This window comes from Heliangelus exortis, chromosome 2 (genome assembly GCF_036169615.1).
Source record: "Heliangelus exortis chromosome 2, bHelExo1.hap1, whole genome shotgun sequence".
NCBI lineage: Eukaryota > Metazoa > Chordata > Aves > Apodiformes > Trochilidae > Heliangelus > Heliangelus exortis.
The window spans coordinates 86,685,015-86,698,385 of record NC_092423.1 but is presented as its reverse complement, the minus strand read 5'-3'; the positions used below and the strand labels follow the sequence as shown (position 1 = coordinate 86,698,385).

At 39.0% G+C, this 13,371-nt stretch overlaps 2 protein-coding genes across 7 annotated transcripts in view; one reads left to right on the top strand and one right to left on the bottom strand.

The window, feature by feature from the left end:
- The first annotated feature begins 417 nt into the window (after positions 1 to 417).
- ZNF830 (zinc finger protein 830) lies at positions 418 to 11,506 on the top strand. Its single transcript, XM_071736855.1, has 10 exons — positions 418 to 585; positions 704 to 800; positions 1,825 to 1,945; positions 2,550 to 2,583; positions 3,929 to 4,143; positions 4,491 to 4,581; positions 5,284 to 5,347; positions 7,467 to 7,547; positions 8,905 to 8,981; positions 10,842 to 11,506. The coding sequence occupies exons 1-10, from the start codon at positions 461 to 463 to the stop codon at positions 11,023 to 11,025; spliced, it is 1,089 nt and encodes a 362-aa protein (XP_071592956.1). The 5' UTR covers positions 418 to 460; the 3' UTR covers positions 11,026 to 11,506.
- The window catches only part of LOC139792890 (poly(rC)-binding protein 3-like), a 510,075-nt gene continuing 503,012 nt past the window's right edge, over positions 6,309 to 13,371 (bottom strand). For all 6 annotated transcript variants that reach the window (XM_071736845.1, XM_071736854.1, XM_071736844.1 and 3 more), the window contains one exon: positions 6,309 to 8,463. In XM_071736845.1, coding sequence (XP_071592946.1) covers positions 8,403 to 8,463 — 61 coding nt within the window. In that variant the 3' untranslated portion in view covers positions 6,309 to 8,402. The remainder of the gene's footprint in view (positions 8,464 to 13,371) is intronic.

Below are 13,371 nucleotides of genomic sequence, written 5' to 3'. Positions count from 1 at the left end.
ATCATGCAATTACTGGGTGCTGTAGGCGACGAGGATATGTGCTGCTCACCCCCGTTAGGGCTGAGTGGGAAGTGCTCCGTACCGGCATCCCCAGGAGGCTGCAGCAATTTGGAGCCTGGAATGTTGGATTTGGGATTGGACGCGAGGATAGGCATCAAATTAAAGCCCTCTTTTAGGCACTTTTTGAAGAATTTACTCAGAGGTACGGCCAGCAGCTGGATGATGGTGCCTCTTTTGTTATAGCCGTGCTCTAAGGGCATAACTCCCGAAAAAAAACCTGAACAAACTTGAGGATTCAATCACCTTTCGTTGCTGCCATCGTTTTCTATAGTACCAACACCCGCCCGGGTCACCCCTCCCTCAAAACTCCACCCCCTCCATCACTCCCAGCCTGGGTCCCGCCCTCCCGGCGTCCGGGGCGGGGCGGAACCGAAGCCCGGTTCCGCTCGGCTGGGAGAAGATGGCGGCGGCCGGGGCGGGCCCGGGGCGGAAGCAAGTGCGACAGGAGGAGCTGCGGCGCCTCATGCGGGAAAAGCAGCGTCAGAACGCGGGAAAGAAGCGGATAGATTCGCCCTTCGCCAAATATCCTCGGCACCGGGCTCCGTAGCCCCTCGCTGCGGGGCTGGCCGGGATGGTGGGGAGGAGGGTGGCTGGGAGAGGGCGGCCTCGGCTCCCTGCGTTCCTTAACGGCGGCCGCCACATACAACAGCCTGGGACACCTGAGCTGCACGCTGTGCAACGCCCCCGTGAAGAGCGAGCTGCTCTGGCAGACCCACGTCCTGGGCAAGCAGCACCGGGAGGTGAGCGGTCGCCGGCCTCCTCCCACCCCCTGGGCTGGCGGGCTGGGCCGCGGTGCCGGAGCTCTGGTAGCCCCGGCTGCCCGCCGCGGTCTGGGGGTTTGTTGTGCAGCAGTAACGGGGCACCGGGAGAGGGAGGGGAGGACGGGGGAGCTTACGCAGCCTTAACGGAGGCTGAGGGGGTGTTGCTGCGCTGTGAGGTGAGGGAACAGCTGAGGGTCTGCCTGGAGAGAGTTGTGTGAAGAGCCGCGTTGTCCTGACTTGTTTGTTCACCGGAACCTATGGGAAGGACAGCGCTCCAGAGAGTCGTCCGGTGTCTTCGGAGGTGATGCTGCTCCCCTCTTGGCCTCAGCTGGGGGCTGGGAAACCCTCCTGGGGGTTGCTTTGATATCTGTATGTTACCAGCTGGAAACGTCGTCAAGAAAACGTGTGGGTTTTTTATAACTCAGTAGTATAGATAAAGCATTTGTAAAGCAATTTCGGGGAACTTGGGTGCAGCCCTGGGTCTGTTTTTTTTATCCTTTCAAATACTGCCCAGTGGAAAAAGATGTTACATTTAATTTCCCAAGTACTGAGGTAAAGGAGGGGTCCCTAGTTCGTTGCGTGCATTTTGAGTAGATCATTATGGCAATGTCATATGTCAAAGTAGATCATCATGTCTTTAATATAGATCCCGTGTTTCAGTTTTAAAACACTTTTAATGTTCCAGACCTTAGGGTGAGTCCATCCTTCCTGCTTGTTCCTCCTGAGTTTTACTGCTGTACATGTGTCACTGATGTTAGTCTTTCCTTTCTCACTTGTACAGCCTCCCATGTGCAAGCCTCAATGCCTCTGCCCCCATGCCACATCATTCAAGAGGCTGACAAAAAATTGGTGTTGGCTTTGGTGTCCATGATACCTGTTTCAGTGGTCTTGTTCTGGAATTATACTGTCTCACTTTAATAAATGGTTCTAAAAGTGCTGTATTTTAAGCTACAAACTGGGAGTTCCTGCTGAGAAAGCTCCTGATTTTTGTACTTCTTTACAGAGAATTGCAGAATTAAAAGGCACAAAGCAGACAGCAACTGTTTCAGCTGCTAGCACGTCATCTCATCCTGTCAAGCGAAAAACTGTTGAATCAGAAAACACAGAGTTAAAGAGAGTAAAAGGTAAGGAGAGAAAAATACTTACCAAGCACTTGCCAGAATCTAGTCAGTTTACATCTTACTAGCCAGTAACATCTTGAATGTTACTGTTTGTTGTTGTTTTAATTCTTTTTCCCATGGAAGTGAGTGTGAGTACACAAGACTATTGGGTTAATGACAGCTTGTTGCTGCTGAAAAGGGAAAAAGCCCATCATTTTATTCTTTTGTGAGTTTACTGATCAGGAGAAAACTGCACTTTTGGTAGTTTATTTAGTTTTTTTCTGGGTTATTGGGTTGTATTAGATCATGGAGCCGTAGGCTCAATTCAAACAGAACCAGAAGTACTAAATTAAACAGTAGAAGCACTTGCTGCTACTAAAAGAAGTGGCCTTATTCCTTTTCAGTGGAATCAAGCCACTTGTTAACCTCAGATCATATGTGTGGGGTTTTTTAGCTCATGCTAAAGAAAAGATCGTTAATTTTTTCCCCATGGTACTACTGAACATGTAATTATATGAAATATATGAAAATGTGCATTGCTGAACTTGCTATTGTAGTAAGATACTGTTTGAAGGATGTTTCTTTTAAAAATACGGATTGTAAGAAGTGACTCTTGGCCATTATACAGGTACAGACGAGAAGCCACATACATCTACATCTGGGTAAGTAGATTTTATTACATATGAGTTTTTCATAACTGTGCCAACTGCTGTAATATCACCCTGTTCCTTGTTCCATCTTCCTAGCCAAGGGTAAAGGTTCAGAGAATCAGCAGATCCCTCCCTCTGCTCATTTTCTAATGTGGGTGTATAATCCTGGACATAGGTAGCGCCTTCCTCAGTTCAGATGAGAAAATAATGTCTGTGACAAAACAGGGATTACTTTACTGTTGCTATCAAACTTTTAAGAATCAATATGTGTTGATATGCAGTTTGCTGAAATGCATAAATGAAATATGCATTTGCTGAAATGAAAATAGTACTCTTATCTGTAATGCAAGCATACTGCAGAAGAGATAGAAGTCTGAAGACAGATTTTAAATGTATGTTCACATGATACTCACAGAAGTTACTAATAAATATCATCAACTGATGTTCTTGTCACTTAAAATGCACGTAAATTTGTATCTTGTGGGTGAACTTTAGCAAGTATAGGAGTGTATTTGATTTCAAGTGATTGGGCTAAGCATCTTGCTACCACTACAGATTTCTGATAGTACTGGGACATGTTTGTAGCCTTGTTAGCTATTACACGAGGCCTGCATGTCTCCTGTGTGCTTCTTCACAGGCTAAATTATTATTATCTTGCATAAATATTATATGCTGTTATCTTGACTCTGGAAGACACTTACCTTGTGAAAATTTTGAGTCTGATATGTGCAAAATTAACAGTCTAAAGGTCGATTGATCATTAAACTGGTTGGTGTGATTATTTTAAAATATGACCTGAAATGATGTTTGACTTGGGGGGTTGCAGCTGTTCTAAGCAGATCTGGGTTTTCTCATTGCTGAGCTCGTGTGGCTCTTCTAAAGCTGCAGTTCTGAGCAGCAGTAGGTATCTGAAAGAGGTTGGTTTTGTTATATGTGAAGTTTGTCAAGGTTTAGGTGACATTAATACGACTGCTGAACTATAAATTTTGAATTTTAATGTCTTGACAGCAGGTATACCAATGCAGAAAACTTTGAATGTGGAAACAGCATTACCTAAGCTGCTATTGCTCCAAATATACTTAATTATAGGGTATTTTTATTAATGTTTCTCATACTGAATATTAAAATTAAAAAATGGAACTGAAGCGTTTTGAGAATTACCCTGAGCATTTCTTGGGAACTTAAAGCAACAAGTATGTGCTGCTCTAAGTATGTGGTTACCTCAGTAGCTATACAGTTTAGAGTATTGCATAATATCTGAAAGACTGTATAGCTCACAGATTGAATAGATTTTGGATGATAAGACCATGACTGATTTTTATGAGGTTTGAAATAGTTATTGTGTGTTCTTTACTAGGCTACCAGCAGATTTTTTTGATGAAACAGAGCAAGGTAGCACAAATAAACACCTCCCAAAGGCTCCGGGTCCCAGTTTATTGTCAGGAAATTACGATGATGATGACGATGATGAAGAGGAGGAGGAACAAGATCAATCAAACAAATCTTCTATTACGCATAAAACCGAAGTTCCACCTCCAGCTCCAGAAGTAATAGCTAATTCTCTGCCTGCAGGTAATTCTGACTGGAACACGAAGTGATTCACTAAGTAGAAGCTGTTTTTTAACTGATGATGGAAGGATTTTAGTTTATTTTTCTAATTATTGCCATTAGCTTTTTAGGATGCATAATAATGGAAGCAGAGCAAGGAGTCTCTTAGCTAGTTTGTTACTGTGTAGTGTTTTCTCAGCATGCTTATTGATTTTATGGTCTAATTGTTTGAGACTGTCAAGTGAAATAATGTCTGTCTGTTGTTCCCTTGATTCAGTAAGGTATTAATTGAAGTTCCTGTCTAATCAGAGCTTCTTATAAATAACCTTGAGCAGTACTTTTTGTTCATAGGCTTCTGTCCTTTCTTACAGACTTCTTTGACAGCAAAACTACAGCTGCGCCTATACTGTCCCACTCAGGAACCATACAGAAAGCAGAGGTACAAGAGAAGGTAGTGGAAAGGTAAGCAGTCAAAATATTGATGCATTTGGGAACTGTAAATAAATATTAGCTCCAGAAAATACAGACAGTGGTCACTTAGAAGTCTGTCATATTGTTAGCTTGTATTCAGAGTAGTTTGTATACACGTCTGTGTATAGCGTTGCTTTAGGCAGGTATTTCACACCCTAAGGACAAGATAAAAGATGGAGCAGAGCCATACAATGTCTGTTAGACATCTAGATACCCAGTTTTTAACACAGGATACATTTAAAGCTTTAAGTATTAGCCACTGGTTTTAACTGTGTAAAGAAAACCATTTGCTTGCTCTGTAGTAATGGTTCAGCTCACTTGAACACTTTTAGACAGTGGTTTAGGTTTTCAAAAATGGACACTGTGATGTTGACGTGTTGGGTGCTCAACACACTGGCAAGAACAGTCTAAGAAGCCTAAGCTATAGCTCTTGATTTCACTGTGACATTTAAACCTGTCTGTGCAGTTCCCCCTAAGTTAGTTCAACCAAGCTGAAGAAACAAACTTTGATGGTTGTAGGTAGAACTTGGGGTGTAAAGAAGCTTGCTTCAGTTTTAGGTCCTTTTATAAAATGGATTTTATTCTTGACTATTTTTAACCTTCTAATAAAGCAAGTTGTAAAATTTTAATTTGGGGTAATAGTCAAATTATTCAGGAGGCATCAAATATCAATATTTCAATCAAATATTTCAGGAGGGAGAACACAGCTGAAGCTTTGCCAGAAGGTTTCTTTGATGATCCTGAAGTGGATGCAAAAGTAAGTGATCTGCTCCTTTGATGCTGCTGGTTTTATTTTTTGCCAGGTGTATGGATTTTATGAGTAGTGAAGATGTTTTTCCAGGTAATTCAGTTTTACCAGAATATAAGAAAATGCCTGAACTATTTTGGTTCATATTAATGCCATGAAGACATGGAATGCAAATATTTTTTTTGTATAATTTACTACAGATTTGATGTCTTTTCTGCTTTCTTTATTGAAATAATAGTGCTGTAGGCTCGAAGTCTTTATTTTCCTTGAGTATATTTCTGTATTTTTCACACTGTAGAAGGTTGCTGGTGTGTTTAAATGGGACTGTGAGATGGAGGCATGACTTCTGATTTGGAGATGTTCCAAATAATGTCTCTTTATGTTCACTTAGTTCCACTATCACAATTGCAATCTTAGGTGTCTCTTGCTCTGGCAAGATTTCTTTTTGGTACTACTCATGCCCATGTATAAAGATGCTTTTTAATTTTTTTTTCTTTTTTTCTTTTTTTTTCTTTTAAATATGAGTGTTTCACTTCTCAAATACTTTGTTTCACTGTGAGTTGTGAATCTTCTACAAGGCCTAGCCAGGCAAAGGAGGACCTGCTTGTATCTGTGGGTGCATAGTGATCTTTTTTCCATCCATTACTAAGCTGATAAAATTTACAAGTGGATACTTGTTCTAAAAAATTCCAATTGCTTACAGGTGCTCTTCTTTTTAATCAGCCCTAAGTTTAGCTAATCAAGCATGGGATTTAACTAATATACACAGTAGGAAAATGTTTGTGACGTTGTTTCTACTGTGATGGTTGCAGTGATTCTGTGTTGGAATCATGAGCAAAATAATTATTGTCAGAAATAAGAGAGCTCTTTGGACAGGAGATGATGGGATTGAAAAATATTGGTTCTTTACATCAGGAATTCTTAAAGTGTGTAAATTCTGGGTTAGAGAAATATTTCAAGAAAAAAATAATATCTTTAGAGTTTAAATTTATTGTAAGAAATACAAATAATTATGAATTACAAAAGACAACCACAATGCATAATAACACAGTACATATACATATGATAGAAATAATCACAGAACAGAAAAATGAAATGATGACTATTACTTCCCAGTATGTAGTTTTCTTGGAAGCTTCTAATTTATTCTATAAACTTAGTTCGTACTACTGTATTTTGTATATTCATTTAGGAACAAAACATACTAAACTGTGATGTTTACCATGGTGGTGACTGATGTGTTACCAAAAGAGAAGAATGAGGAAAAGAAAATTAAAACTAATGCAAAAAAGATGGTGTAATTAATTAATCTGTTCAGACTGCTTAGTTCTCCTAGATATATGTAATTTCCACCCAGTCCAGAGCCAGACATAATCTGGGGTTTAACATATGCTATGTCTCATCTTGAATTGTCAGATTTTTGGTTACACAGTTATCTTGTTGATTTGCTCCTGTTAAAAATACAGTCTGGTTTTCATTGCCTTATCTGTAGATCTTAAACACATTCTTACGGATGCTACTTTTTCAGTTGTCTTGTCTCAATATTTAATGCTGCTTGCCACAGAAGAAAAAGCTTTGTATGTTGTTAAAATTGGTATGCAACTGTATTTCTTCTGTTAGGCAACAAAGTGAGACCAGATTTTAAATACAGTTAAATACATAACCCCAGTCAGAGTAGTGACTGAATCACTTGATACTTTACATTATGCCAAAGGCAAAGAATTCACTGCTTTTTGGTTTGTGAAATAGTTACCATATAGAATTGAACAGGCAGCTTACAGAAGAATTTAAAACTTCTCACCTGACACAGTGAAATTACAGACCATCAAATTAATGGTCTTAGTCAATTTTGTAACCCAGACTTTCCACACCCTCCATTCTTAGTCAATTATTTTTTAGTGCTGCAGTCAAGCATGTTTTAATCTAGGAGCAGAGTCAGATTTTTCCTCCACAACCCGTGTGCATCTGCACTCTCTTATCCACATGCATCACTCAAACTGAAGTGTGTTGACCACACAGTTCTGAGAACACAGCATAATTTGTCCTATTTCTCCAGGTGTTTTACAGTGCCCCCAGAGAGTCACTAGACAAAAACCATTAATAAGCCTCTTTTTTTCATGTTCTTCAGGTGCGAAAAGTTGATGCTCCAAAGGATCAGATGGACAAAGAATGGGATGAATTTCAAAAGGCAATGCGACAGGTCAACACAGTAAGTAATGGAATCTACTTTTATTGATTCTAAGTACTATACACAATAAGGAAAACAACAGTTTCATGCAGCTCTGCAGAATGACTGACATCTGCATTTGTCAGTTGTTTGTTGCAATGCAGTGTGTAGTTAAATGCACTTTATAAATGAGCAAAAGTTCCTGCCTTTTAAGTTGAAAAAAACTTTTGATCAGGATCCAGTCATATATATATATATATATATAGTTACATTTGTTAAATTGTAATTAAATAAGGTAGCATATATCTCAGGTCCATGTCATATACCCAAACAGGACATAATTGTGGGCTCTTCTTGAGATGAGATATATTAATATTTTAACCTTGAGAAAAACAGAACAAAACACCACCTGTTTGTCTGTATTTTTCAAAAAGCATCTACAAATTGTAGGTAACCTGGGTTTTATGGTTAATTTAAATGTACAGGGGGAAAAAAAACCCCAAAGTTTGGGAGACCGACAAAAGACTTTATGTATGAGAGACAGAAGTTGGCCACAATTTTTCCATGCCTCCATTTTTTACTTTTTAGCATTTCATGGAAAGTCTTCCTGGAACAGGTTTTTATCTTCCCTTTTGTACAATATAAAACTGTCAGTACCAGATACCAGGTGTTCTCAGTCTTTCCCTAGGAGAGTATTAGATCGTTTTAAAATTGTACTTGTAAATATTTGCTCAAAAGTCAACTGCTGAGAGAAGTGGTGCAAAAAAATGATCATTGCTCATTTTAAAGTGGTCAGCACTATAAACAGAGCGAATGTTCATACAAAAGCAGTGGTGGATACATTTTGCTAGCATTAGCCATTCAGATAATTCTTCAGCTTAGAAGGAATCTTCTCAGTTATGCGTGGACCATTGATTGCATAGCATCTCCCAGACATTCAGATTTGAGAAAGTATATGCTGAAAGAAATAACAGGTTAGAAACACTTCGGGATCTAGTGGGAATATTTAACCAATACTTTCAATAAGCTTGTGTAATTAAATCCCAAGCACAGGGACTCAGCTCCTGTTTCAGCTTCAGACTTTGGATGCGCACAGTTTGTTTATGCTCGGTTTCAGATAGTACTGTATTGAAAAAAATCCAAAAGATTAACCCCAAAGCAGCCAAACTACTTTTAGTTTTAAGAAAAAAAAAATTTTCCGTTTCAAATTGAACCAGATCAGTTTGGTTTTTTTTTTTCTGTATTTGCCTCCAGAGTCTTTTGTGAAGGTGGGAGTATACGTATAGGAGATTGACACTGAGTTGAGGTAGAGGGGAGGGAGGGAAGGCACAGACATCAAAAAGGAACAACAGTGGAATTCAGGATGAAGGTGGATTATCTTAGAGCTTTTCTGGTTTAGATTTCAGAAGCAATAGTGGCAGAGGAGGATGAGGAGGGACGACTAGATCGTCAGATTGGAGAAATTGACGAGCAGATGTAAGTAGATCAATTTTTCCTCAAACTTTCTGTTCTCCAGCAGTAATGGGTTGCTATTTAACTACAGCAATAAAAACAAATTTAATCTTCTGCAAGACTACCTGTCGTTAATCACCTAAATATTTGAAGGAAAAAGACTCCCTCAAATTGCAGAATGATGCCTCATAAAAACAAGAATTTTGGTGCAAAATTAAGTAATTATTTGCAAAAAGAAAGAATGTGCTATAATAACTGAAAATACAGCAAGCAGGCATTGGCAGAATAAAGCAATATAATGCAAATTCTTTGAACAAACTGTCCCCCTTCTCCCTGTCAGTTTTTTTTAATTTGTATTTCTTTGTGAATTTTGATTCATGTAGACTTTGTGTGAACCTTTTAAAAAACAAGGGTTGATACTCTGCACTAAAATTAAAATTTTCATAATGAGATTTATGTTCTGCTGTACTGAAAATGCCCTGTTCTATGACTGAATCTCCTTGTTTCTAATACAAGTGTGTGTGAAGGTTTTGTTGAACGATGCACTTCAGTATGTGAAGTGTTTGGGGTTTTTTACATTGAAATAGTAGTACAGTAGTTGAATAAGCATTATTTTAAACTCTCAAGTAACCTGAGATACAGTTTAGTGGAACAGATTGTTACCATTATCATATAACTTAACACATTTATTAACAGTGATTGTGGCAATGCTGGAGGTTGAAAAGAATTAAGATTAATTCTGATTTTAATGAACTTTGCAACAAGAAGACGACTCTAAAAATTAAAATAGTACTTAAAGCATCTGGTCAGGTATACATGCTACTGATAATGAATATAAGATAACAATAGCTTTGGCTTCAAACTGAGCTTTGGTAGTACAGGGATGTCTTTTAACAATATCTGTGTAATTTTGGAGAGGGGTTGAGTTAATCCTGGCTCATTGAGGCTCATTTTTGCCAGTAGCTTAGGATGCTACAGAATGTAGAACCAAATTCAGAAATTTGTAGAGAATTTCAAGTTTGTTCCCGTAATTACTTTCCCCCAAATAAAAGTTTCAAATAGATTTTTAAAGACTACTTTCGTAGCTTGTCTTCTGAGTGCATTTAAATGCAGGCTATTACAAATTAAATTAAAAATAAAATTACTTCCAGGGGCATTCATATTTGCCCTAGCCTTAGCCTGCAGATATGCAGGGGGAAACAGGATCCAGATAATCATCGTTCCATGTTGACTGTTCCTAGCAACTAGAAATGAAAGAGACAAAGATGTATTTAAATCAGGCTGATAATACTTGATATTTTCAATAAAATGCCCTGTTAAAATGGTTAGAATAATTGTTAAGAAAATCTGTCCTTGAAAGACATTTTTATAAGTGGAAAACTGAAATTCCTGGATTATGTTTACTTTAATAGTTCTGTTGCAGCACACAGCAAGCAAATAAAGGATCTGAACACTTTTGCTGCTTTTTTATTTTCAGAGATGCCATCACTAAGTTACTGAAAATTTTAGTGAATGTATCTCTCACCTTTATACCATGTATGAAAACCATAAGTGGTGCAAACAACGGTGTCTCTTCTTGTGTGGGAAGTGGGTGTTGGTTCTCTGCTTATTTTGAAAATGCTTTGTGGTTTTATTGCAGTTGTTAAATATTTGGATTAGATCTGACTGCTAGAGAATCGACCACACCTCTCCTCTGGTGTGTTTCCACTTGATTAATACAGAGAAGGTGGAAGGCTTATTTTTTTAATTGATGGGAAGCTGTGGAGTTGTTTTGTTGCTTTTTTTTTTTTAATCCAAAATTGAAAAAGCAAAATCCAGACCTGTAGAAAACCCTATGGATATTGTAAGGCCACAGGTACTAACAGGTGGTTTGCTTTTCCACAGCGAATGTTATCGCCGTGTTGAGCTTTTACGTAACCGCCAGGACCTGATGAAGGAGAAGTTAAAGGAAGCCATGAGATTAAAAGCAGCTCAAGAAAAAGAGGATGAGGCTGTTGGTAGTGAAGATGAAGAAGAATTGCAGGATTTGCTGTCCCAAGACTGGCGGGTGAAAGGGGCTTTGTTGTAGCATTTCTGCAACGTGGCTGATACTCTTATCATTGTTAGAAGTGAGATGCTTTTGTTAAATATTTATTTAAAGAGGATTGTGAGATGATAAAGAGCCAAGTGTATTGAACAAAACAATCTCTGCAGACCAACAGTGGTGTCTTACTTGCTGTAAAAACTGTATATTGCAGAAGTTTTTCAATATTGAATGTACCTTTCCTATTAAAATTATTGGTTTCCTACTAGAGAGAGGTATTTAATGAGATTAATAGGTAACTAAAGAATCTTTTAAGGTTTTGGAAGCATTAGATACTTCTGGTAATTTTGATACTCGGATTAGTATGTATAGAAGTAAAGGACTAGCAAAAGTGGTAGTGCGTAGAGTTTTCCCAAAGAGGGGAGTTAGGGAAAGGAAAATCTGCATATATGTTATCTTAAAATTTATAAGTGCTCTTCCGCCCATTGCCCCACATCCCAATAAAATCTGTAAATTTTTTTCAGGATCTGTGACAGTTTCTCTATGTGTAAGGGCTCAGAAATGTTGAGCCAAAGCTTCTTCAGAGTGTTTGCTCTGTGATGCTCAATGGTTATGCATTTGCATAACTAAATGAAAGGGTGACAAGATGCCAGAGAGGAAGTCTGTGCTTACAGACTTTACAGTGAAACCTTAGAAGCAGCTTGCCCGTGCAGCTTGGTGAGGCTGAGGCATTTCTCAGATGTCTACATTAGTGGCATGGGTGAGATTTATGCTTTTGGCTTCCTAGGAGCCTTGGCTGGCACAAATAAGCACGTGGTGGCCCCACAGATGCCTTCTGGCTGTGTTTGAGAAGAGAAGGCACTCTGCATGTTAGCAATGGAATAAGTTGTGAAGCTAAATACCTCTAACTTCATTTTCTTTCTGGTTGACTCTTCCAGCCAGCATTCATACTTTCTGTTTTTTTTTCACTAGAGAAATGCAACATAGCTGCTTGAATCTGAGATGTTTGCCAGAACTCTGGTACTGATTTGTTGATGTGAAAGCTTCAGAATTTGTATTGTGTGAATTTCATTTGGAAATTCACAGTTGTCTGGGCAGTGACCTTTTTGTATCTGGTGCTTGCCTCCTCTTGCCTACCTTTGGGCATGAGTGCTTTAGTTTTTTATCTTGGCTAGTATTATTTTTTTCCTTTTTGTTTTTTCTCCTCCAACTGCACCTTCTTGTGTTTTATTGCCTGATTTGTATGTTAAAGCTATTGAGAAAATTTTTCTTGCCATTCAGAAATCTTTTCCAATTAAAATAATTGAGTCCTGAGTTAGCCTAGATAGATTTTTAACACATTTCTGCTTGTGTTTTTTTGCAAAAGCCCTCAAGAAGGACTTTTTTTTCCTTCTTTTTTTAAGTGCCTCTAGTCTACCTCTCCTCTTTCTACACACAAATGTGCCCCTGCACTAGTTTAAATCTCACTCTGTTCTAGCCAGTTCTGCAAGGTGCATGGGCATTATTTATGTGAAAGATGCTATACGTGGGAGCTGCTGCTGCCCTTTTCTTGACAGCACAGCAATATTAGGAGAGCAAAATTTCACCTACTTAGCGCTGAGCTCTGATAAGGGTCTCTTTTCCATTTAAATTAGCCAGGCTAGCTAGAGAAATAGCTTTTGATGTTTAGGAAATAAAGAATATGGAGGTCCCTGCTGTGAAAACAGCTTCAGCCCTCCTTTCAAGAGTAAGAAGTTAAATGTATTTTAAGTAATAATAACAAAGAATTTTACCAAGGTTAGTGCTACAGCCTACAGCTGTTCCAACCCAAGTAGCTAATTGAACATCAGGCAAAGCTTCCAGGTTTCTGGGATGCAACGAGGAGGTATTCTGTAATATTCCTCTTTAGCCTTTATTGTCAAGAGTTGCTCGTTGGCCTCATCTCTACTGAAAAAGTTGTTTCAGATCTGTATGGATGTCTTGGTCATATCATAGTTCCAGGCTCAGACTCAAGACCCAGATACATAGGAGCTCTCTGTACCCTAAACCCTATGGAAATTAATAATGGTATGCCCCAAAAGTACTCCTCTGGGGAAGTGAGGAGGAGCAAGGACCCTGAGCTAAATACCAGGAGACTTCAGTAGAGTAGGGATGGAGGTTTTGAAATCAGTCTCACATCATTAATGATGTTTCTCACTTGCACTGCCAAAAAACTGCTTTCTCATGAAGATAACACGAGGGTATTGCCAGTGTCCTAAGAGATGGCCAGAGCCCAGCCAGAAGCTCTGAATGCAGCAACAACTCAGAGCCAGCCCCTTCTCCTTCACTTCCCTGTGGAGAAAGAACCCGAGGCTTTGACTGCAGCGCTTCAGCAGATCCAGGGGAGGAACTGGATGGCTCAAGCAGGCTGTC

Bases quoted from the DNA above. Each gene is read 5' to 3' on its own strand.
- ZNF830 (XM_071736855.1), top strand. From the start codon at position 461: ATGGCGGCGGCCGGGGCGGGCCCGGGGCGGAAGCAAGTGCGACAGGAG. The intron at 586-703 runs TCCTCGGCACCG...GGCCGCCACATA, and splicing joins GATTCGCCCTTCGCCAAATA to CAACAGCCTGGGACACCTGA. The intron at 5,348-7,466 runs GTAAGTGATCTG...CATGTTCTTCAG, and splicing joins ATCCTGAAGTGGATGCAAAA to GTGCGAAAAGTTGATGCTCC.